This window comes from Rhynchophorus ferrugineus, unplaced genomic scaffold, assembly GCF_030347505.1.
Source record: "Rhynchophorus ferrugineus isolate W39M unplaced genomic scaffold, kcgeb_rfMv2 rfM2, whole genome shotgun sequence".
In the NCBI taxonomy this organism is placed as follows: Eukaryota; Metazoa; Arthropoda; class Insecta; order Coleoptera; family Curculionidae; genus Rhynchophorus; species Rhynchophorus ferrugineus.
This window is the reverse complement of record NW_027472581.1, coordinates 53545773-53571127: the sequence shown is the minus strand read 5'-3', so window position 1 is coordinate 53571127 and position 25355 is coordinate 53545773. Positions and strand designations below refer to the sequence as shown.

General features: G+C 29.2%; 1 protein-coding gene and 1 long non-coding RNA gene across 3 annotated transcripts; both read left to right on the top strand.

Annotated features, from left to right (window-relative positions):
* The first annotated feature begins 4455 nt into the window (after nucleotides 1-4455).
* On the top strand, nucleotides 4456-20774 carry Tsf1 (Transferrin 1). The gene is made up of 12 exons (XM_076394214.1): nucleotides 4456-4802; nucleotides 6688-6790; nucleotides 7166-7305; nucleotides 9367-9645; nucleotides 9895-10052; nucleotides 11501-11822; nucleotides 12335-12541; nucleotides 12645-12948; nucleotides 17303-17499; nucleotides 20197-20327; nucleotides 20387-20530; nucleotides 20595-20774. Exons 1-12 carry the CDS (start codon nucleotides 4697-4699, stop codon nucleotides 20685-20687), a joined length of 2184 nt encoding a protein of 727 aa, XP_076250329.1. The 5' UTR covers nucleotides 4456-4696; the 3' UTR covers nucleotides 20688-20774.
* Nucleotides 20775-21033: 259 nt separating this feature from the next.
* On the top strand, nucleotides 21034-22650 carry LOC143191548 (uncharacterized). 2 transcript variants are annotated; one of them, XR_013004540.1, is made up of 3 exons: nucleotides 21034-22137; nucleotides 22216-22478; nucleotides 22571-22650. It is a non-coding gene; the product is annotated as an uncharacterized LOC143191548 (long non-coding RNA). The 2 variants fall into 2 exon arrangements; XR_013004541.1 differs by having other exon boundaries at nucleotides 22190-22478.
* Nucleotides 22651-25355: the final 2705 nt, after the last annotated feature.

Genomic DNA, 25355 nt, shown 5'->3' with positions numbered 1-25355 from the left:
CTCTCATTGCTCATTCCTCTCTTACTCGTCATTGCTCTTTTGCAACGGCCGTCAATTGACGCTATTGCAAACTCCTTTGAAACTTGTTTTCGTGTGCAATGTTGCAAACTTGATTCAAAGTGTTTTTATTATGGTTGTGGATGTTATCCATGGGTACCGAAAATATTTTGTAATGCGTGCAAAAGGAATCTGTACAAGTGGTTACTTCGTGAAAATGTATAATTTTAATTTTCTGTACCAACGTTATGTAGTGAATATCGTCGGTTTAAATTCGAAAAGTAGCATAATATAAATATCCTGACGTATTGTCAGTGTTGAAGCTAGTTAGCACTGTGAAAATGCTTTGAAAACGTCTCCTTTATCACGGGCGAGTAATAAAAGCGATTTTACCGTTTTTCCAAAAAGAAAATGATACGTGTTTCTGCAATAATATTAAATATATATGTAATGTGATAAATACGATCGAAATAAATGGCGTTTCTTTATAAATGGTCCACTCCACATTGGAAATAAAAAAAAACACTCATTGAGATTGCTCATGCAGTACAAAACGAATACTACGAGAAAATGCGTACAATTTCATGTCTCTCAAAATATATTTTCTGCATTCACATATTAATTTTTTCCTACAAAATTTGGACGGCCGGCTCGGTAATAAATAATTATATTTTAATTGTTTTATTTTCGTGATCCCTTTTCGATCAACGCACAAATGTTGATTTGAGTGTTTTTGATCTTGATAGACAAATATATCTCGAGCTTTGCAAACCAAATCTGTTTTTAGACTATTTTTTTTCATCAGGATCATGATGATATTCATAGTGATGAATAATTTGGCAGATTTATTAAACCCGTATTTAAAATCGCTTTGGAATATGCTTTTGTTCTATTGTAATCTCTAATAAGGTGACTGGGCTTTTTGATATGTCTTCCAGCTAAACGACGATCAAATAATCAAATACAAATTAAACGGAATAATACTCTCTGTATGAAACAGAAAACTTATTGAGCAGCATCGCATTAAGTATTGTTAAATTTATTTTTTTAAATATTTTTTAATACATATTATAAAAGCTGAAGCAAAAAAAAGAGTGTAGTTCAAAGAATAAACATAAGATGAATGATGTTTGAAAAGTTTTGATATAGGTTCGTGTAATTATAGATTTCGATAGAGCAAAGGCTTGATTGATAAGAACAAAAACATTGTGAGCTACAATTACACTGTAATGAAAAACAGGTTTGTTAATAAACTGAAAATCTTGTTTTCTTTCTTGGTTAGTGGTAATAATATATATTGAGGTTTTACAACTTGTTTCTCGTTTTTACTTTAAATATTTCAGGTATTCAAAATGAATTTAAAAACTGTTATATATTTAGTAATTAGAATAATACTTTTAAAGAATGCTTTCTGTTGAACTGCCATTTTGGTTTCAGAATACCTTCATATATATATATATATATATATATATATATATATATATATATATATTCACTTCCAAGGTAGTTCCATTGAGACCAAATGAGGAAATCTGTTGGGGGGAGGGGTTGGTTTGTTTCTTTTAAATCACCTTAATTGTATATTACCTATACTAATGATACACATATGTTGGTAATGTACTATAGATAGATATCATACTATTTTCAATACTTAATTTAATAATTTAATTTTAGAATGATAGTTTAGTTAAAGTAAGTTAACATAAAATAGATAAAATAGATAAGTATGCATGTTTGTAAAACCGCCAAACTACTATGCTAGATGCTAACACTAGTTTTAAATATTTTTTTTAATTATAGAAAATAACTCTGATATTTGTTAAAGAGGTAATTTAAAATATCCTATGATTCATATATTGATGAGTATAGAGAAAACATACTGTCTAGTTACGTTAGTTTATAAATACTTCATGATTTAATTTAGAAAAACCAATGAATTATAATTATAATTTATTCTTTTGGGTGCTTTTCTTTCTTTCGTACATCAGATTGGTGAATAATTAAGAAACGAATACTAAGAATAATGCATATTGAATACCAATAATAAACTAGTTTATACCATGTTGCTCAATAACAATCAATATATAACCAAAAATTCAGCGCTAGTTTCAAACTTAAAACCTTTCATAAGAATATAATGAACATTTCAAGATCCAATTAAATTTGGTTTCAATATTTTAAGGACACAGGTAGTTTTGCATTCATTAATAATGGATAAAAAACACATTTTGAGTCTTATTTCACAAATGGATAGGATTTAGTATGCTGAGACTTGGCTCTATCATAGTCCTAAATGAAACCAAGAAACTAAGAACTTTGTGAATTCAAGGTATGAGTTCCGTTCACAAATTAGTCAAGAAAATATTAGGGTCAGTTTTTTATATGAAAAATTAATATTTTTCGTGGATTACATCCAGATTTGTAGAAAATAAACTTAGATTATTTCTACAATCTGCTAAACTATAGGAATGGTTAAAGATTACGTGAAGTTAACTGATGTTAAGTGAAGATAACGAACGATGTCATCTATGAATTGTTTCAGTATCTAGTTTATTAGGTGGAAGATTTTAACTCCTGGCTTTCTTTATATTTCAAAAGACTCATTAGTAGAAAATAATTTTCATCGAATGAATAGATAATATCTATTTCAAAGGGGTATTTTGCCGTCAAGGATGGTCTAATAACTCGTATTGGAGTATAGAATGTAAAAGCGCGTCGCAAATTCTCAATGTTTTCCCCCGAGAACGTAAAAAATCAAGTTATTCCATTAAGATGCGGCCTTCAGCGTTTAGTTGAGGAACACATCAAGGGATACAGATTGAAGTGGTTTGGACATGTTTGTCGAATTAATGATGAAGGATTTACTTTCAGACTTCTGTGACTAAATAGACTTTTGGGACGGATAACCCAAAAAGCAACACCAAAAAAAAGACATGGATCAAAACATCTGAAATATTACAAACTAACAGGTTAAACTCTCCCAGGTTAGAGTGGTTGCGATTGTTTGCCAACAATGGCCAGATTTGATGAAGAATATTTGAACTGCCGCGTTCAAGATAGTTCTCTAGCACCAGTATAGGTTGATGATGAATGGCGTATTGAAGTCGAAGAAAATTTCTGTTAAATTTGTAATCACTTTATTAACTATAATTACCTGTTTTAATTTCAATTTTTCTATTTCCTTTTCATTCTCGCGAACTTATGGATTAACCTAATTTCTATCATATTATTTACAAAAATATTTATGTAATTTTTCTTCAAAATGAATTATTAAATTTGTATGGATATATCAAATATAATACAGCAATTTTTTAAACCTCAATATGACCACTAAATTAAATGGAATATAAAGCAATATTTTTACTTAGTAATCGATTAGTAGAATTAATTTCAAATTCATTTCATTGAAACCATTATAAAATAAAATTTAAAACTAATTAGATGGTTGATTTGATTTCTAGTTATGTTTCCATATTATTTAATATGTATTATTATGTACATGAGAATGAGCTAATCTATTAGTATTAATAGGTATCGTATCAATCAGTTTAGCTTTTAATTTTGATAGTTTTATTTGGAACATTATTTTTTGTTATCGAAATTATGCTATTTTCACTAATATAGCTGCTAAAGCTCATATGTCATTATGCCTTTAATTTTTTTGTTTCATTTTAAGCCGAAAATGTCTGTTCATATTTAGTTTTTTAATAGTACCACCCATCTATCTATTTTCACAGTTATCTCCGTCTTGATTTAACAAAAATCGATGCGGAGGCTTATCTAACGTTTGTGGAACCTTATGATAAGGCCACTTCATCATGCACGATAACATGAGAATTATCATATTAGTGGTTGAAAATTGTTTAGAACTGATATAGTTAAAAAATAGTTTTGTTATCCATATCATGAACAATAACAATGCGAATAATAGAATATTTTATCTTTTAAATTTTATGTATATATATATATATATATATATATATATATATATATATATATATATATATATATATAGCCTTAATTTTTTATATTTTGTTATATGAACAAGATTTTATTAGTTATACGGGGGAATTTTGAAACAGTAATTATAATATTATCTGGTATTTATTCTTGTTATATAACTTATATTTAACTGTATATTACCCATACTAATAATACTATAGATAGATATAATAATATTTTCAATACTTAATTTAATAATTTAATTTTATAATTATAGTTTGAGAGTAATATAAATTACGTTTAACTGTAAACATTCCATTTAATAATAATCTAGGAATCATTCAGTATAAGCGAAAACATGTAGTTAGTCATTTCTTTTAGACAATTATTTTTCCTTGCTTAAATAGCTTTACTTAGAAGATTTACAGAACTGTTTGTTATACTTTTTATATGTTGGTGTCTGTTTTAATAGGTATGTGCCCATAATAGTTATATGACGTTATTTAGACTTACTAGTACTAGAAGAAGATTATTTGTTACTCATATCATGAACAATAACAATGTTAATAATAGAATTGCTATTCTTTATCAATACCACATAGCGACAAAAGAAAAATCCCCGTAAACTTCTGTTTCTTTCGCTCCCAATGCGTGCATGTAACAAATGAGAAAAACAACAGGTCTTCGACGATAGCGTACGTGTTTATAAACAATGCGCTGCAAATCAGAGGCCATCAGTGTGGTGTTCGCATAGTCAATGTCACACATCATGAAACAGCCGGCCGTTCTCGCAATATTCTTTCTGTTTTTGGTCTCGTCGGAAGGCAGATTGCTACGTTATCGACGAAACACTCGAAATGAATGTAAGTTTTTTCCTAATATATATATATATATATATATATATATATATATATATATATATATATATATATATGTTTATGTTAATATGTTATTGTTTTAATCCATTTAATCATTTAAATAGTTAGACGTCCATTACTTAGTGGTATTGCTAATACTTAAATTAAATAGCCATTAAATATAATATATATTATAGATTTATTATTTTTTAAATATTTTGATTTTTTAATATACATTTGAAAAGCAATACATCTATATATATAACCAATTATTCACATAAGGGTGACACATAAATTATTATATCGTCACCTTGTTAATAAAATAGTTAAATAATATAATATATTAGATATAAAATTAGAATATATTTTATTTTAGTAGTTAGAAAAATATCGAATTCAGAATCAGGCTCTTTTAAAGTTTAATAATAGGAAATTAACAGGAAACTATTAATTAATAGGAAACTATTTGAAAAACAAATTGAATTGCACTTGCGACACAAAGAAAAATCCAATTCAGTTACGTAAATCAGTTAAACCCTAATGAAAATACCAGAGTTTTTCTTATATACTCAAGTAAATTAATATTGATATTATTGTGACAATTTATAATATATGTTCTTATGTAGCAATCAAGGTAGTCAAGATTTTATTTTGTATGCTTTGTCCAGATTGACAATAATCGTCACAAGGTAGTCTAAATCGAATCCAATGCAAAATGTTTATTGATGCATTAAATAATTCTGTTTTCGCAAACATTATAGTTGCTTATACCGAAGATATTTACAAGAAGTAAACATCGGTCGTTTCACTACTAGCTTTATACAGAACCGGTTTTTATTATAATTATTGTTCAAACAAATACATGAAAGCTGTTTTTATCCTATCCAATACATTAAGAGGTCATCTTTCTTCGCGACTGCTCGATTTATAATGTTATAAAAACATATTAATATTTTTTAAATATCTGTTTAACGTACATATAGAAAATAACTGATATAACTGTGTGATGATTTATAGTGAAACACCAAAAAACAAGTAGGTCAAACAATTAACACTATACGAGTTTCATATTTTTGCAACAATATTTTGGTGTCAACAAATATCTTGTTATGACTATAAGAAACGTTCAAAGACGTATAAGGTATTATATATATATATATTTTACCGTGGGAAACATCTCAGTGTTTAATTAATTTTATAGAAATTGCCTTTAACTTTTGTATATTTTATTTTACATATATTAATGAAATGTAGATTAGAATATTTAGATCGCTCTTGGACCTGGTTTTAGAAAGAATTATTTTAACGGCTTATTATGCCATTCTCAAAGCTCTGCTTCGTATTTATGACTATTTTCCTATTTTAAAAATCATGAAATTTTATAAGTTTCTAAATGGATGAAAAAGTTAATAGCGTCTGTGGGAGCAAATTTCGAAGAGCGTTTCACCCTTTCATTACTAGTCTTACCATATTTTTTATAGAATTAGAATTTTATGTAGAAAAATCGATATATTATTCAACGCTCTTAATCGCCATTAAAATATGATATCGACCGCATGTCTTCAAATACAATCATGTTTTTCTTTAATTATTCGTTTATATACGTATATTCAAAAATTAATCCCCAAAGACATATCTTTGTTATTGGAGTAATTACAAAAGTGTAAAATTTAAATTAATATTCTATTAATATAACTTGCATTTACTATTTACGAGATCAAAAGGTATCAAATAACATAATACATATTGTTCCCATTCTTATTAAAAATTATGCATTTAATAATTTTTTATTAGTAAAACTAATAAAAATGTTGACCTTTGTAGAAATAAAAAAAATATGTCTATGAACTATGGGGGTTATTGCCTATCTGAGTATGTTTATCCTTTTCAGACCGAATGTGTATCGCAGAAGATCTATTGGATCTTTGTAATCAGATGGCCAGTCAGGAAACAAAAAGTGGAGCTAAAATAATTTGTATACCAGCAAGGGACAGGTAATTGACACTATATTGAAAAAAAAAAGTATGAAGAAAATTTCGTATTTTGTTTGCATTTCTATTACAATTTTATACCCATCAATTAGTTTTTTTTTGTTTGTGCATTTAAAATGGATAATTAAAAATTATAATTAAAAAAAAGAAGGCTTTAATCTAAAGGATAATTTTAAGAAGTTATTAACAGGAAACTATTAATTTATTTACTCATAGAGATCAATTTTTTATACTATCATGTTTTTTTAAAAATAATTCTTATCAATAAATATTAAATAAATATTTTTATGTACTCTGTTGGATATTAAAAAAGGAGATAATATTTTCACACGTTTAATATTTGATTCATTTTACATATTGGGTATGTTTATGTTTCAGAATGGAATGTATAGAAAAAATAAAAGAACGTCAAGCAGATTTTGGTACAGTTGATCCGGAAGATATGTACGTTGCAGCTAAAGAGCCTGGTGAAGATTTCGCCATATTTGAAGAAATACGCACGCGGGAAGAACCTGAAGGTAATTGATTTTTTTCAAACAATTACTGATGAATTAACATGAATTACATTAAATTATTATTTTTTATTTGGCAACCAAAAAAATCGCGATGTTGAAAGGTCTCGAAATTGCTCTTTCACTCAGTTCATCTGGTAACAATTTGCTCTTTTTTTGGAACTTACCTATTGTGTGTAAACACCTAGAAGCAGTTAATTTATCAGTATTTAAGCTGTTTGAAAGTTATAAGGGTTTCCGCTAGGTTGTCGTCCAATAGATCCTTTGTAGGCCCCCAGCCTTTTTTCTGCTTGTGACCTAAAAATCCGTAGATTTAAATCGCTAAACCTAAAACTGACAATTGTCGTATAAATTATACGTTTCTAAAATTGAAGAAGAAGAACAGAAGTAGAAATAGAAGCTGAAAATTCGGTGATTGAATTAGTCAGGCCGAAAGAGCTAACCAAAGTTATGAAAACTAACATTAATCCCAGGAAATCACTAGGTTAATAACAAGAGAATTACTGCAAAAGCTACCAAGAAAGGGAATTATAAAACTCACCAACTTAACTAATACAGCATTTGGATGAAAACATGTCCCAGGCATTTGGAAGATGACGGAAATTATAATGATCCCAAAACCTGGAAAGTCACCAAACGAAATAAAAGCCTATAGACTTATATCACAGCTGTCAGTAATATATAGGGTTTTTGAAAAACTTCTGTTGAAAAGAATAAAACTGACCATAGAGAGAAAAAACCTAATCCCAACACACCGGTTTGGGTTTACTAATAAGCAATCAACAATTGACCGGCTCCACAGAATAATACATGTTATTGAAAAAGCCTATGAAAATAAAAATGTTTGCTCAGCTATATTCTTAGATGTAGCAGAAGCTTTTGATAAGGTTTGGCATGAAAGCCTTGTTCATAAACTAAAGAAAATCTTACAAAAACAACACACCGTAGTACTAAAATCATACATTACAACCAGAATGTTAAGAGATAAACAAGAATATTACTCTACAATAAAAGAAGCTAAAGCAGGTATACCACAAGTGTAATTGGGCCAATACTTTATTTGCTCTACACTTGTGATATATCGCAAATGGAGAATATTAAGATGGCTACATTTGCTGATGATACTGCGATTATAACTGTCGGAAACAATAGTGAAGAAGCCACATGAAAGTTACAACAGGCAAGTTACAATATAAATAATTGGACACAAGCTTGGAGAATAAAAATTAACGAAAGTAAAACTGTGAATGTGCATTTCACCTACAATCAGACCGTACAACTATCAATAACATTAAATAATACTATCATTCCATATAGCAACAACGCTAAATATCTCGAAATGAATCTTGATGCAAAACTTCGCTGGAGGGAACATATAAAGAAGAAAAGAAAAGAAATGGAATTGAAATATAGGAAAATGTATTAGCTAATTGGAAGAAAATAACAATTAATAGTATATAATAAATTGCTATTATATAAGCAAATACTCAAACCTATATGGACATACGTAGTTCAATTATGGGGATGTTCTGCAAAGAGTAACATAAACAAAATACAAATTTTTCAGAACAAAGTCCTGAGAAGTATTGTGGGCGCACCCAATACTACAGGAATGACTACTAATATCAAGACCTTCAGATACCCACAGTCAGTCAAGAAATCAAGGAAGTTGCAAGGAGGCATGAGGAGACTCCATTCTCATGAGAATATTGCTTTGAAGTATTGCAACTTTTGAATACCGCTAGAGCAGGATACAGACTCAAAAGTATCAAACCATCTGATCTTGTGTAGTGTTGCGTAGTGAAGTACATTTGATTAAAAATACATCAGTGACATGTATAAACATTATTTCACCAGAGGCTGAGATTTGGCCGATGAGTCTTCCTAATTATAAACCTAGATTTAAGTTAACATAAAGACAAATTGTAGGTTAGTCGGAAACGACTAGTAACAATGTAATAATTAAATAATAAAAAATATGTAGTAGTAATATATATCGCTGATCCAGAATAATTAAGTACCACTGGTTATATGTCCAGCATATTAATCCTGAAAAATAATTTTCAGCGGAATTCCGATACGAAGCGGTAGCCGTCATCCACAAGGACTTGAATATTAATAGTATAGAAGGCTTGAAGGGACTAAACTCCTGCCACACTGGCGTGGGTCGAAACGTGGGTTACAAAATCCCTCTCACCAAATTAAAACAGAAGCATATCATCGGCAACTTAGCGGAACCGGATTTGTCCCCACGTGAAAACGAATTGAAAGCCTTCTCTACATTATTTAGCAAGGCCTGCATTGTTGGAACTTGGTCACCGGATCCGAAGATCAATTTAAAATTAAGTAAGTTTTGAACAGAATGAACATCTATTAAAATTATTGTATACCTAAAATCTGCCTTTTAAAAAAGTATTAGTCATTTTGAAAAAGTATTAAATACAAAAAACCTTCTATAACTGAACTTATGTCTTTATAAATATTTACTGTCATTAGCAAATTATCAATACATTTTTAATTTATCTAGTTAAGTACAATAATATTTACTCTTCGCATGTTATTTTGTACTAAAAATATATGTTATTTTCATCACAGAGAGAAAATATTCAAATCTGTGTGCATTATGTGAACATCCAGAAATTTGCGATTATCCCGATCTCTTTTCTGGATACGACGGTGCTTTGAGATGTTTGGCTCATAATGGAGGACAAATAGCTTGGACAAAAGTTATTTACGTTAGGAAATTCTTTGGCGTAAGTAAATAAATAGTTGTACGGAGTAATACTGGTCTACAATAATATTTGCCGTTGCTTTTTATTTTATTTTACATTTTTCCTCAAAGGTTGACTTTCTTTTCTTTTAATTTGGTAATCTAGTTTTATTTGCTCAACAGTTTCTTTAAAATTCTACGACCACGTTTGGAAGAGGCGTGTATGTAATCTAATAAAGAAGTTAATAAATAAGAAGGTTATTTTAGAATTTTTGTCTTCGCATTTAACATCTTTAAAGCATTAGATTGAATTATTCCATTTATATTATGTAACTGCATGTAATCTCATTTGTTGTCATTTGTTAATGTCATTTGTTGAGATAAATTGTTACAATATATAGTAATCATTTATTTTCCACCATTTATACAACTTTTTTCTATCTTTTTGACAACATGGCGATCGGTTAATTTTTCAGCAACCATGTGCTGGCCAAAAGTTGATACAGCATGTCAATCTAAACAAGTGGCTATCAGGCACAGCTGAGAGTTGTCATGCAGGATGATTCATTCATTCTCTGGATTCCTCTTGGGTGTCGATGAGCATGCCTTTTCTGGACTAACACACGGATTTTTGCGCTTAAGAATGTTGTAGTTAATCCACTTTTTATTGTCAGTCATTTTAGATTGTTTCCATTACATGTAAATATCTAGAAACAGTTTATTCAACAACTGCTATGCTGTATAAAATTTCTTTGAGAGCTTGATATGGGTCCTCGCCAAATAAGTCGTGCAATTAATTGTTTTCAAACTGATTTGGTGGTTCAAGACGTTTTAAACTTTCACTAATTCTAAGGCGTTCAAACCAAAACCAACAATTGGGATGTGATGGCACAACATCATCTTAAGCTTTCAAAAGTGTTTAATGTGTGTCGGCAATAGATTTCTTTAAAATACACGTATGGTATTTGTATAGTAGCAGTAATGTAAAGTATAAATGTCGAAAATATAATTCTGAATTGTTTACGCTAAGAATGCTTATGTAGCACTTGTTTTTAATGGTACTTCACATGTACGCAATAGTTATTGCTGATCAAAATTCAAGCAAGTACCTCACATTATTCAGGCTTTTTGTTTTTTAGATGTGATACTAAAGTAAATTAAGTAACATATTTATTTTCAGAAACATCTAATATGAATAGCAGATTTAAAATATATTCTATAGATATTATAATTAGTTGTAGATCTATACTGATCGTAATAGATATAATCGAATTGTGAGTTCTGTAGACTTCACCAAGATTCACCAAATTGGTTCGAATTTGTTATTTAAAAGGAAATATTGAACTGAAACTTAATTAGCTTGAATTAATCGACCAGATTAATTAACACTTTTTATATAAGGCTACTGTTCGCTATTATACTCGTTTCAAGTACTAGCTCCCTTCTTAAAAAATGTAATATTAAATAATAAGTATCTAACAACAATTTCAGCTACCAGTTGGAATAACTCCTGGCAAACCAACAAATGAAGATCCGAGCCAATTTGCTTACCTATGTCCTGATGGTACTAAAGTGCCTGTAACGGAAACCCCTTGTACATGGGCTGCTAGGCCATGGCAAGGTTATATGACCAATGCTGCCGTTGCCAAATCTGTGGATGACCTAAGGAGAAAGATCGAAAACCTGAGTTCAGTAGGAACGAAAAATCATGCCCCTTGGCTGCAGAAGATTTTAGAACTAAATGATAAAACAGCACCCAAAGAGAACAAGATAATTTCTCCCAAAGATTATCTGGATAAGGCCAATTACACCGGTAATGATTATAGTTCTTTGTGACTTTTATTTAAGTTATTGTGAACCGAATATTGGCAAATTGAATTTTTTTATACTGTAGCAAACACTCCAAGTGTAGTTCACATTGTTGAACATTGTTTACATTAACGCACGTAATTTAAACTTAATTAGAAGAAACGATTAATACATATAATGGGGAATGTACGAATTGTGTTAACATTAACGCTATGTTTTCATTATTTAGTGTTTATGTTATTGAGTGTCTACTGTATTACTAACTAGAAACTAAAATTTGCATGCAAACCTTAGCAACTATTATTTTATTTATAGTTTTCAGTAATATTTTTTTAATTACATTGCTTGAATTTAAGATATTTAATCAGAATTTAATGTTATTAACATATTATATGGAAATTAAAAGTGATACGATTGGAATTATTCATTCATCATTCTGTATTAATAGATTTATATTTTTACTTTTTAATAATTCTGAATATATGCACAAATGTAAGATATATGATTCTTTTACAGATGTCATCGAAAGAGACTATGGCCCACCATTCAAAACTATTAGATTTTGCGTAACATCCAAGGAAGAAGAAGAAAAATGTCGAGTATTAAGTAGAGCTGCCTTTTCCAGAGACATACGTCCTAGATTCGACTGTGTTTTGGAAGAAAATGTTCATGCATGTCTTAGTACAATCAGAGATAACGGAGCTGATATTATCACATTGGATGGTTAGTTTAGCTTGATATAATGATCTATATGATATATGAGCTATGATCATAAGTGATGACTACACGTCTTTACGTTTTTTAAATATCTGATAATTAATTTTAGGTGGACTGGCTGATGTAGCAGAAAAACAGTATAATCTAAAACCAGTTCTAGCGGAGCAATATGGACCTGCAGGTGGATCCTATTACGCTGTTGCTGTTGTAAAAAAATCGTCCTCGATAAATTCATTTGAAGACTTAAAGGGAAAGAAATCTTGTCACACAGGCATAGGCAGGACAGCTGGTTATAATGCGCCTTTATACACATTGGTCTCCAAAGGATTAATAAAGAAAACTGAATGTCCGTATCCATCAGCCCTATCTCATTTCTTCAGTGCTAGTTGTTTGCCGGGGTCCAAGGATAACAGGTAAGAAAATTATTTTGTAAAGAAATTTAACCATGTAACGGATATACTTTATTTATGACTGACAGAAACTCTAACAGAAAAGTGGTAACAATTATATTTACAAATTTATGCGTCATCTAATTTCTCTAAATTAAGTCAACTTAAATTTTATTAAAAATTAAAATAAATTAAATTGATATCTAAAAAGGCAATAATATTAAATAATAATTTAATAATGCTTACTGTGGGGTCTAGTTTACTCTATTAAAACTCAAACGCCAACAGAAATAAATTTATTTAAGATTATTAATATATAATACAATGTGGACAAGACTTTCCGGCGGCATGCTACTTGCAACTTCGAGAGCGCGCGAAATTCAAATTATATACCGTTATATTCATATATATATATATATATATTTTAAATTTTTGCTAATGTTAACTAACCAGCTTTAACTAAACTTATTTAACTTTCTTTAAATTAGCTTAAAAAATATAAATATAAAATATTGTTCCGAAAATACCCAATGTTTCATGGAATACTTTTTCTTTTAATGCACTTTAAAATATCGACTTTCACGATAATTGACATCATAGGATGAAACTGACGTTATCATACCATATATAAACTTTTTGATTTCACATCACTAACTAAATCACTCATCAATATCATCACTAACTTAACATCACTAAATAAATAATTATTTTATATCTGAAACAATTGATATATTAGCTTTTCCTACCTTAAAAATAATCATTATAACGTTAAATAATAATTATTAAATAATTATAATAGTAATAAATTTAATAAATTAAAATAAATATAAATGTAATTATAATAATTGCAATTTAAATATAAAAAAATGTCATAAATTAATTATAAAGGGAGTCTTTAAGACGAAAATATTCAAGGCTATAACATAACCAATACCGAACTTTTCAGTTCACCTTCCTCTCGTTTCTACGTTTCTCCTTCAGATTCCGGGGATATTGCGTCTTATCGTTCGAACGTAATCGGAAGCGAAATCATTTTTCATCGTCGGGATGGGCGCAACAAGGTTGCTACTAGAGTTTCAAGGCTGGCGTTTTACCCCCCTCCTACATTTCATTTACCACGGCCGATGCAAATTATGTAAATTGGCATTGTCTGATGACCTTTCGTTGTATTAATTGTACCTAACATTTAAGGGTGGTATAGTTTTTCCTTATCAGCGTCTTTTCCAAACGCTATTGCAAGGGGTTAAAAGGCGGCAACATATGTTGGCGTTTAACCTAGTTTAAAATTTCAAGGAAACGAGGTTCAAAGACATGCCGTTAAAGATATAGGACGAGCGCCATTTTATCTTATGACCGTAATACGTCGATAATATTAAAAACTGGAAGATATTATTTTCCAATTTGAGTTTGAGAATAAAATAATTTATCAGAACGGTGTTTGTAATATTTATCCTTATTCGTATTATAATCAATATAAACATTCATCATTTATTTTTAATATAACGTACAATATTATTTATTATTATAATAACACTATCTGACCCGGCGAACTTCGTTCAGTTTTAGAATCTATTTATGTTGTTATCTTATTAGCTGTGTTACTTTTTTATTATTAAGCATTATTAGTTTCCATCATATCATACGCGTGTTACAGATGGCGTTGACAGAAGTATTATGAAAACAAAATGACGTCAGTGGAAATTCCAACAGGAATGTTCCCAATGTCAATGTCCTTTTATCCCATGTTTATTCGTTTGTGAACATTTTCGCCGATATGCCATAAATTCGATATCGAGCAAGCATGTACTTCATCGACAGCTGTTGATATGGGAATGTCTAGCAGCATTTGCGGAAAATTTGCTGCCAATAGAATCATCGCGCATTCGAAAACGTGTTAGTTTTTGCACCATCGTACACTCATTTCAAATTATTATTTTACAATTCTGTAGCACTTTCGCCATTGCTGATATTTTAATGGCAAATTCGATGGCAGTTTGACAGCAGAATGAGCGGTACGTCCGTTTTCTAACCGGTATCTAACCGGTATATATTTTGCCGGCATCTAAAATGAATGAAAAAGAATATTTAACCAGTTCTGCGGGGAATCTAGGAAAACTATTCCTCTATTGGTATATTTAGTGACAACTTACATTGTATAGATTGACTATCGTATTGTTGTTCTCGTTTAAATTTACGATTGAATGAATTGCGTATGGAGCGATTAAGTGTAAATAATTCGTTCAATATTCAGCTAGACATCATCACGCACAAATCTTCCAAAAGTATCAAAATTTATAAACTAATAGTTGTAAGCATAAACAAAGCAATTTATGCTTACAACTATTCTAGAATATTTTTCACTTCATTTATGTTAATAATTTTAAATTTGTTTATTTAAGAATTTGTTTTACTTTAACAAACGTGAAGCTGGCTAAATATCGCTGCTATCTACTCAGAGACCAATTTAAAAAGATGTCAATCTATTAATGTCTTGTCAATTGGTTTCTGTATCATTCTCTTCATATTATGAAATTTAAAAAAAAATCTGTAACCTTCTTTATATATAAAAATAATCAAATTTGATTGTTCTGGAGTTATGTGCGCATATACTTTTGAATGAATATTTTATTAAAAGCTACATAAGTAAGATATATAACAAAATAATTAGGTCTCAATGACCAAAGTTTATGGAGATGTTTATTTATTTCCCAGATCCTTCTCGTCATAAGTGATATATGCTTTCTTTGGATGGCGTCATCAGAGTTAAATCTACATATTTTTAAGTTTGTGGATTGGCTATATGAAAATATAAATCAGAATTTACAATATAAAGATATGGGCTTTGGTATTATATTTTATATTTAGCAGAGGATCTTTCCTACAGTGCCTACGCAGATGTTGAATAAAAGTGGGGAGCGAAAATCTCTTTAGCATTCTCCAATATAAATTGGCGAATTAATATTCAACCGTAATTATAAGACTAATGGAATTTGAGAAGTAAGCGGTAGAGCATTCTAGTTTGTTATATCTGTTTATTAACCGACTTCAAAAATGGAGGAGGTTCTATGCTCGGCTGTATATTTGTTTTAAGGTATGTTTGCCAATTTCTCCGTCAATTATGGACATATTTTAATTTTTTTTATTCAAAAGAGTGCTCTTCCGAGGTTTTCCCATTGGAACCAAATCAGGATCTGTGGCGGGAAATCGAGGGAAACGCTAAAATTTCAAAGGCACGGAAAAAGTTCTCGCATATTTTTATCTAAAATAATGAAAAATTGGAAGTAACTTAGTGTAAGAACCATTCAGTTTGTTTTTTAAGCACTAATCTTATGACATGAGATGTCGTAGAAACAATGAAGGCAACTGTTTGTATGGTGTAACGATTAGAATGTTATGCTTACATGCGGAGGTCGCAGCTTTGATTCTCAACGGGGCCAGTAACTTCTTTTTGTTTTAATTTGGTTGGAAAATTTGTGAGATCACCTAGACTAGGTAACGGACCTCGGGTGCGGAGGCGTTCCTTATTTTTAATCATCGTTTCTTTATTGCTAATTTTCCTCTTAAAGGCTGCTTTTAATTGGGCTATACATTGTAATATTTAATAAAATAACTGCGAAATTTATTGAGAAATAAACATTTGTAATAAAAAAATTGAACCGACTTCAAGAAATAAATAAGGAGCTCACTGAAAATTAAAAAATATACAAACTTTTTATTTAAAATTTTAAACACAAAAAAAAGATATTGAAATAAAATATATGCATAATAATAGTTGTAATAACTATATAAAAATAAACAAAAAACTTATTTAACCTATTTAATACACGTATTTCATATTCTACCAAATAATCAGTTTGAAGTCGGCGCTGGGCCCAAAGAATACAAAAATAATAATAAAATTTTGTGACATATGCACAAAATTAAATTAGGAACAAAACAAATTTAATTTGTTGCTCAGCACCGACTTCACCGAAAGTGATCACTTGGCAGTACTTAAAACAATGTTGTAAATAGATAAATAGGTTTAGGCAGGTATTAAGCTAAAAAATGTGTATATAGTAGAATATAAAATACGTGTAGTAGATAGGTTAAATAATTTTTTGTTTATTTTTATTTAATGATTATTTTATTTTATCTCTTTTTGTTATTGGGTGTCATAGATTTATATTGTATTTGAAATAATTGGGAGCGTTTAGTCTAATAAGAAATATGAGCAATTATTACTATACGATATAGTAAAGTAGTATATCAGTGTGCCACCTTCATCATTATTACATACTTTTGTTCTAACAAACGTGCAAAAATTAAAATAGCCGGACAAGGGATCATGTAATTTAATATCTATCGTAATTAATAATTTATTGATTTTTTGTTTCAGGCATAATCTTCAAAGCGAAGTTTCTGACAAGTTATGTTCTCTCTGTGCCGGCGATTTAGAGAAAAACAATCCATCAGCCAAGTGTAATTTCGACCAAACCGAAAGTTACAGCGGTTATACAGGTGCCTTCAGGTGTTTGGTCCAAGGAGGTGGCGACGTGGCATTTGTAAAACACGTAACCGTTCCAGGAAATACAGGTAATTATAACAACAAGCAGATAAAACGTATTTATGCATGATCATACCAGAAATTGCTTATTTTGCTTGCTTATTTTTATATAAATAATAGAATTTTCCAACATATTCCTTGATTTAATCTGATAAAATCAGTGATGAAGTATATACAAAGCGGGGTGATTTTTTAAATCGACAATTGTTTAAGGTTAAAATTAGATCATAATTTTGTAAACAATCTGAAATGAACAAATGTTATGTGTAATCGTTAATTTTTACTAGGTGTTATAATTGTTCAATAACATTCATTCGGCAATCTGAATTATAAACAACATGTTATTCATTTAAGATATTATGCTCTGGAAATGGAAATGTGTAGACGTTTTTTGCATAATATGATAATTTTCTTCTACATCTGCATATTATTTGCTTGTTTAAGATATTGTTATATTTAGAAATATTTTTCGAAAGTTAAATTCGTTTTAGCTTTTAATATATTTCACCTTTAATTTTGGTTGTAATTTGAAAATTTTGTAAGGTATATTTCCCTTAAGTTTTGTATTAGAAATGGTTATCCTTTATTGATTCTTATAAATATTCATGGATTTTCTCAAAAGATGTAGAACATATTTAGGATTAAACCTATGACATTGTCTTAATTCATGTTATACCCACTGAAAATTTTCAGTAAATTTAAAAAATGAGGTAGATAATAGATTCTATATTCATTATATATTCCTGAAATGATTATTGAACTCATCTTTCCTTTAGAATCTAGTATATTTGAATCACTCCTAATCTGATGCTGGCGAGCTCAAAAGGTTTTCTGGTTTGGCACATGTATTTAAAAGAAATAACGTCAAAAGGGTAAATATTAAAGCTTAGTAAATTTTAAATATGAATACGATAAGTGTGTCATCAGATAAAAAAAATCTATCAAATAAATATTTAAAATCACATTAGTCATTGATAACTGAATTATTATTGAATTTGAGTAATTATTGATAGATTTGGAGTTCCAGAAATTTTTTTCAGCTGGGTTATAGAATATGATGGCGGATATTATATAAAAAACGAAGAAAATTAGATTATCGTATTAATTATTTATAAATAAAAGGGGACGTTGAAAATCATGAAAATTTACCTCAGCAATAATGTAATGGAAATTGGAAATATAAAATTTCATGTGGAAATAAACAAGATTATTTATTATCAAAAAAAAAAGGTTTAAGAGCTTATTTCTAGGATAAAGGTAGACTGTTAAATAAAAACATATTAAAATATTCTGGAATAATTATTTTAAAAGTGTTTTAAAATTTTAAAATTGACCCTGATTAAAATCTAAAACGCCGAATTAGAATGAAATGTTTATGTTCATAAGATGGATTAAAAATCCGTCGTTAAAATGTCTGCCGATATTTTAAAATATTTCCGAGGTCTTTGGGAACCGGTCTTGGAAGATTAATATAATTATACTCAATATATAAATTCATTCTTTTGCAAACATATTAAATTGGACTTTTCCGTGGTTTATGGAAATATAAAATATAGTTTAATCAAAGAAATTAATATAATAAAAACTTTGAAAAATTAATTGTTATAAGAATATATTGTAACATAAAATATAATTATAAGAATTACTGACGTTGATGGTTTGTCCATTCCTCAGCTTTTGTGGTAAGCAGTAAATTAAAATTAAAAGACGCCTTTAACTGTCACTGTGCTAACTCGTAGGTGAGCTAATGCATGCTCTTGCTAAGCTCTTTAGACATGCGTCTACTGCTTATAAATCATCTTCTAATGATTTTGATAATTCTTCTATGTCCAATACAAAATTGTCATTATTTTTGAAATTTGAAAAACTAAGTATTTGACTTGTTGTGGCCAATTGGAGCACTATTAGTTTATATAAAAAATGTTAATACCATTAAATTTAATAGTTTTTTGTTTGATTACATTCATATTTAGCATTTTCTTCAATAGATATCATTGATCAAGGTACATGCAAGCATCTGGTATATATATTAATCACCATAATTTTATTCAAAATATATTTCAATTTAATTATTACCTAAACGTTTATGCAAGATAGCAATATTTATTTAGAAAATAATACAAATAGGAATATGGTTTATCTGTAACCTAAATCCTAGTAAGGTCAAAAGGGCAAATTAAAACTAACTTTATATACGAGGATGGATATTTCATGGTAATCGATTTTGTTTATTTTAAATATGGTACTCGAAATCTCTGGATGCTCATTTTACCTATTTACATTTCATAATTTCCATGCTTTTTACTTGTTGTTATAAACTGCTTTTACTACCTATCTTCAAATTCAATTTATTAGTCTCAATTTTCTCTTAAACCCTTGATATTTATTTAATTACTATTATATATAAGTATTTTAAGACAAAGGTATTTTTGATATTGATTACGATTGACTTCCTTAAGACATTCATTTAGAAAGTTATTTTTTGATATATTTGATGTACATCATGATGTAGGATAAATATTTTGAAATGTATCAATTTTTGTGGATATTGACGATAAAACAGCTCACTAATAAATGTTTATAAGAAATAGTTCAGAGGAAAGAAATTGCGATTCACAATAAAGTTACCGCAAAACAATATACACAAAAGGTTCGTCGGTTAGAGATAACTGGTACTTAACCAAAAATTAATAAAGCGAAAACCATAAAATCTGTTTTTTTTTCAGAGGGTAAAAACCCAGAAGCCTGGGCTAAAGACTTGAAATCGTCAGACTATGAACTTCTTTGCCCCAGTGGAGGCAGAGCCCCAGTAACTGATTTTGCAACTTGTCATTTAGCGCATGCCCCACCTCATATGGTACCCAAAATATCCCAATATAATTTCCGAAAATAATATTTTAAATTTGATTTAAATAGGTTGTTACCGCTAATTCCAAAACTGATGCCGATGTCGATGAGATCAAAAACGCTCTTCTGATGCTTAGTGAGGAATACACAGACAGACCTGATTATTTCAAACTGTTTGGATCATTCAATGGCAAGAAAGACTTGCTATTTAAGGTGATTATAATTATTGAGTATATTTTTCTTTTAATTAATTTGTCCATATTATCCTTGGTTTTAGGATTCTGCGACCGGTCTTATTTCGGTATCAGGAATATCCGAAATACAGAAGAAATACTCGCAAGTGCTATCTGTTGTAAACGCTTGTGCTTAAATTTTATTTTACTTATTTTTCCATCAATATAATATATTGTTTTACTGTAAAATTATTTTTAAACAATAAAATATTGTTTTAATCTTAGTTTTTTTTATCATTTCCTTGAAGATTAAATTCGTACCTCTCTTTCTTGCAAACATAAGGTCTGGATAAAATGAAACCATTAGGAAATCGGACTTAAAAATTAAAAATGACTTGATGTCTAAGAATGATAGAAATATCGAAAAATTGAGACTCTTAAGAGTTTTAGATATTGTTAGGGATATAGGAATTGTTAAGGAATATATATTTTAATTTTATTTTCATATTAGCGTTGTGATTGATGAAATGCGTAGATGTAAGTTTGGTTCAGAAAGGCAGATCTTCTATCCTATATTGTATATTCAAAACAGCAGTAAACTCACGTCAAAGCTATTTGACCAGTTCGAACATGTAACCGAATAAGCCTGCAAAAGTCGCCCGTTTGTTAATCGTCTGCAAAATTCTTCAAAATATTATAATTACGGGTTATAAACCGACAAATGGTGTTTTAATGCTTTGTTTTAATAAATTTCAAATCATTGCGGTTTCTATTGAAAATATTTTTAGCGTGTTGCAGCTGCACTGAATATTAGTACGGGCACGGCGACTAAAATATTTCAAAAAATAAAAACATTATAACTTTAAATTCTCCAAAAAGTAACGTTAAAGGAAAAGAAAAGTATTTATGAGAAACGGGTGACGAATCAAGATCAGGTTGATATTAGCTGAATCAGAGATCAAATATACGAAATGTATAAAAACAGTAAGTAGTTTGTGTTGATCAAAACATAACTTAATACAAGTATTTCAGAGAGAATTATTAGTCTGTAAAGTATCCATAAAAGTTGAAAGATATGCAGCTCTTTGAGGGATGTAGAAAATCCCTTCATACACCGTGGAAAAAAGTTAAATGTAAATATAATAAAACAATTATAACCTATCAATTATTGTGGCTGTATAATTAATTATAGTTTTAAGCGATCTTCGATAATATATGCATTAGATGTATTATAATGTTAAAATAAATTATATTAGATAGCGTCGTTATTTTATGAAGATTAGATTAGAATCATAGAATAAAGAAATTTAGTGAAAGTTATGTGGAAAAATCGGGTCCCACGTTTAAGCTTTTCGGAAACCCCGTTACGCAATCAAATGTAAATGAAAAATGCAACAGCTTTATGTGTGTTTCTCTCTCGTTCGGCTTCGGTATTAATAATTCTAACCTAAGCAGTTAACAACCATTTTTAGGTGATATAATTTGTATTGTTTATTTCATTGAAATAATTAAGCAATGTTTATTGAGATTTTTTACCTTTGCTACAAGACAAGGAAAATATGCCCCCAATGGCAATATTACAATCACATACGTGTTTTGAGGCTGAGAGATATATAGGAGATTCTTCTACCCCAACAAGACCCATAAGTAAGTATATAATAAGAAACTTATGGTTATTATTAGAGAATGGAGATTTTAGCTTGAAATATTTATATTCATGTACAGATAACTCAGCCTGTCCAATCAGCTTCGTTTCAGGATGAATGAAAAACTAATGGCTTTATCCTTATTGAAATGCAGGCAGAGGATATAAACTGTTATCGAAGATATTCTGCTTTCCTTCTAGAAGAACATTATATATAAGATGCTGAATAAGGTTCCTTTTTGCTGCTGGAGTAGTAACCTCTAATGTTGGTCGTTAGTTCAGAAACTTGACTGTATACACTGAACTGCAGTTGTCATATTTGATGAAATGTATCCCAATTTAGGTAGGTTGTTAATTTAGTTAATTCTAAAAAATAAAACAACGTAACCATTAATAGTTATATTATCTTATTTTAATGTTTGTTTTAAATATTAGAGAGAAGATAATATCAATGAATTACCTGTTTTGGGTAGTGGAGATATATCTGTGATTACATCAATGTCTTTATGGTCAACGAAAATTAATGTAATTGTAATATATCAATAAAATATATTTAAATATATTAATTTTTTTATTTTCCCAGTAAAATTAAAAGATTTTTTTTATTTCCCGCTATAATTTTTACTATACATTTTAAAATTTCCCGCTCAAGTTTTTAAAATTCCCGCTAAATATTTTTAAATTTCCTGCCGTAACTAACTGTCATACGGCGCATGCGTAAGCGCCCTTACACGGGGATTCCGAGCTTAACTTAGAACCAATTTTAACACAGGAGATGCGCTTCTAAATGTATTTATTCCATGATTAGAGTATTGTTATGTGTCAAAGTCAAAATGTACTAAAACTCAGATTTGATGCGGCAACATTTGGACGTTTTGAGTAGGGGTGTGCAACTCCAATGGTAAGTAGTGGTAAGTTTTGCTTAGTTCAATAATTGGCGGCGCTGACAGCGTGAATTTGATTGGTTAATTTAAAATAGTTATGTAGAAACCTGTAAGTAAAATACTTTGCTTTAATTGGTCTGCCATTTCGCCTGATTATTTTGTGACGTCACATTTATTGGCCAATAGTATTTAAATTAAAATCAAATTTAATTTTAAAATTAATTTATTAAAATAAAATCCTATACAAATATACATAAGTGTAAATAATATAAATATATATAAACAAAAAGCAAAAAAAAACAATTATGAACTCTATTCTAGGCAAGATTAAAATATCTCTAATTCTTCTATAATGCCTTCCCATATTTGTTTAGTGCCATCAATTTTATGGGATCTATTAGAGTTCTAACTTATCTTGATATATTGAAGGTAAACTTTAAATTCTTCCCTGTTGATATTGCCTTAACTTCATTAAACCAAAAATACAATCACACCTCATAATAACTTTTAAAATTTAGTCTTGAAAATATTATGGACAGTTAAAACAATAAAAATATATGTATTTTTTTAGAGATATTTAGACTTTATAGTATTTAATCTGTGGAACTACTTAATGTAGAATGTAGACAAATATTACATGTTGTCTCTTTTTCAGAAGTTTTGTCAAATAGGCTGAAATAAGACAAAAATACAATATTAGACTCTAGTTTTTCTCAGAGCAAAGTTCTCTGGAACTGAAGATATAGACTCAACTATTGATTTAATAACCTGAAGTGGTACTAGATCTCCCGTTAAAAAAGAATATAAGTTACATAACATCTTTTTTACAATTTTCTCCGGGAAAATGATGTGAAAAAATTGAAGCCATGATGTGCCCTTTTAAAGATTTCTCGAACATACTAGGTGAAGGATGCTGTTTCTACCTCCATGACCTCTAATAGATCCAACAAAATCCTTTAAGCAATCTTGATTAAGATTTATTAAACAAATGTAGATAATTGTAAATTTAGACAAAATAGATTTCTTTAAGGTAATAAATTCCCTAAAAGTAGCAATTAAATGTTTAATTGATGGCACCGTAACAAATATTTTCTTAACAAGGCAATCAAATTTAAATATACAATACCTACTATAAAATTATTGAACAGTGATTGTTCTAAAAAGTTAAAGTATTACCAATATTTTAGGGAGATTTTACAATTAAAAGTAGTATTTATTACTACTAATTATCCAGTTATATTAATTATTACCTTCTTGTAAGACTTTTTTATGTAGAGATATCACACTGACAGCATACGAACAACTTGGTAGATTAATTGAATTTTATTACTAGTAACATCTTCATAAGTAGGTTTTGGTTTTCTGTAAACAAACAATATATAAACAGACATGTAGTAGATAGATAATTTTATATGTACCTGATAAAAACAATGTTGGATATGCATTTACCCTAATACCTGCTCGTGAAGGAAGGGTAATTCTAAATTTTTCACTAAAATGTCCGTGTAGTTCAGTTCCAACCTTCGTAGGGTGAAGACGTATTTTCAATACGGTCCAAGCTATAAAAAGATACCTTTCTTTAAAAAAAAAACCCAGTATTTTATTACGGTTATTTAAGTGAGTGTTAAAAACGCATAACAGATGCGGCTATCCGTCTCTCAGTGGACCTAAAGTGTAGTGAATACGTGTTTACGTGACCAGACAAAAGGACTGCATCTCATTTTTATTAGTGTTTTAAAATTATTTCATCTTATTTTACAACAGTCCTTTTGAAATTCATTTATAGTATTTTTGGTCAAAAACTAGTGCTAAAATAACGTAAGTGAAAAATGAAGTGCGTGAAATAAACAATGTATTTATTTTATTTTTTTATCCTCTGGAAGTAAATTAAATAAAATAATAAAAATAAAAAATGGCAAACCATAGCGATTCAGCCAAATCACCTGCACACTTTGATATAAGATTAGAACAAACAGCAATAACGCAAACTCCACCATCAGAATGGACTACAGTCATTAACAAAAAACGACCGAGAAGTCCAGAAGAAGAAATCGCAAGGAAACAAACAAGAATCAGTGACTATTGGTTACAGAAACCGATAGAGACAAAAAACAGTTTTAGCAACCTGTCGGAAGAAATTGAAGAGAACATACAACCAAGCCCTGAAAAAGTTGTTCCCAAACCACCACCAATAACAGTCTATAAGGTAGGAATAATAAAAAACATCCATGACTTATTGAAAACCATTACTACGAACTACACAATTAAAACAGTGAGCTATGAAACAATTAAAATCCAATTGTTCGAAGCGGATCACTTTAAAGTTCTTATAAAAG

Bases quoted from the DNA above. Each gene is read 5' to 3' on its own strand.
- Tsf1 (XM_076394214.1), top strand. From the start codon at position 4,697: ATGTCACACATCATGAAACAGCCGGCCGTTCTCGCAATATTCTTTCTG. The intron at 9,646-9,894 runs GTAAGTTTTGAA...TTTTCATCACAG, and splicing joins GAAGATCAATTTAAAATTAA to AGAGAAAATATTCAAATCTG. The intron at 10,053-11,500 runs GTAAGTAAATAA...CAACAATTTCAG, and splicing joins ACGTTAGGAAATTCTTTGGC to CTACCAGTTGGAATAACTCC.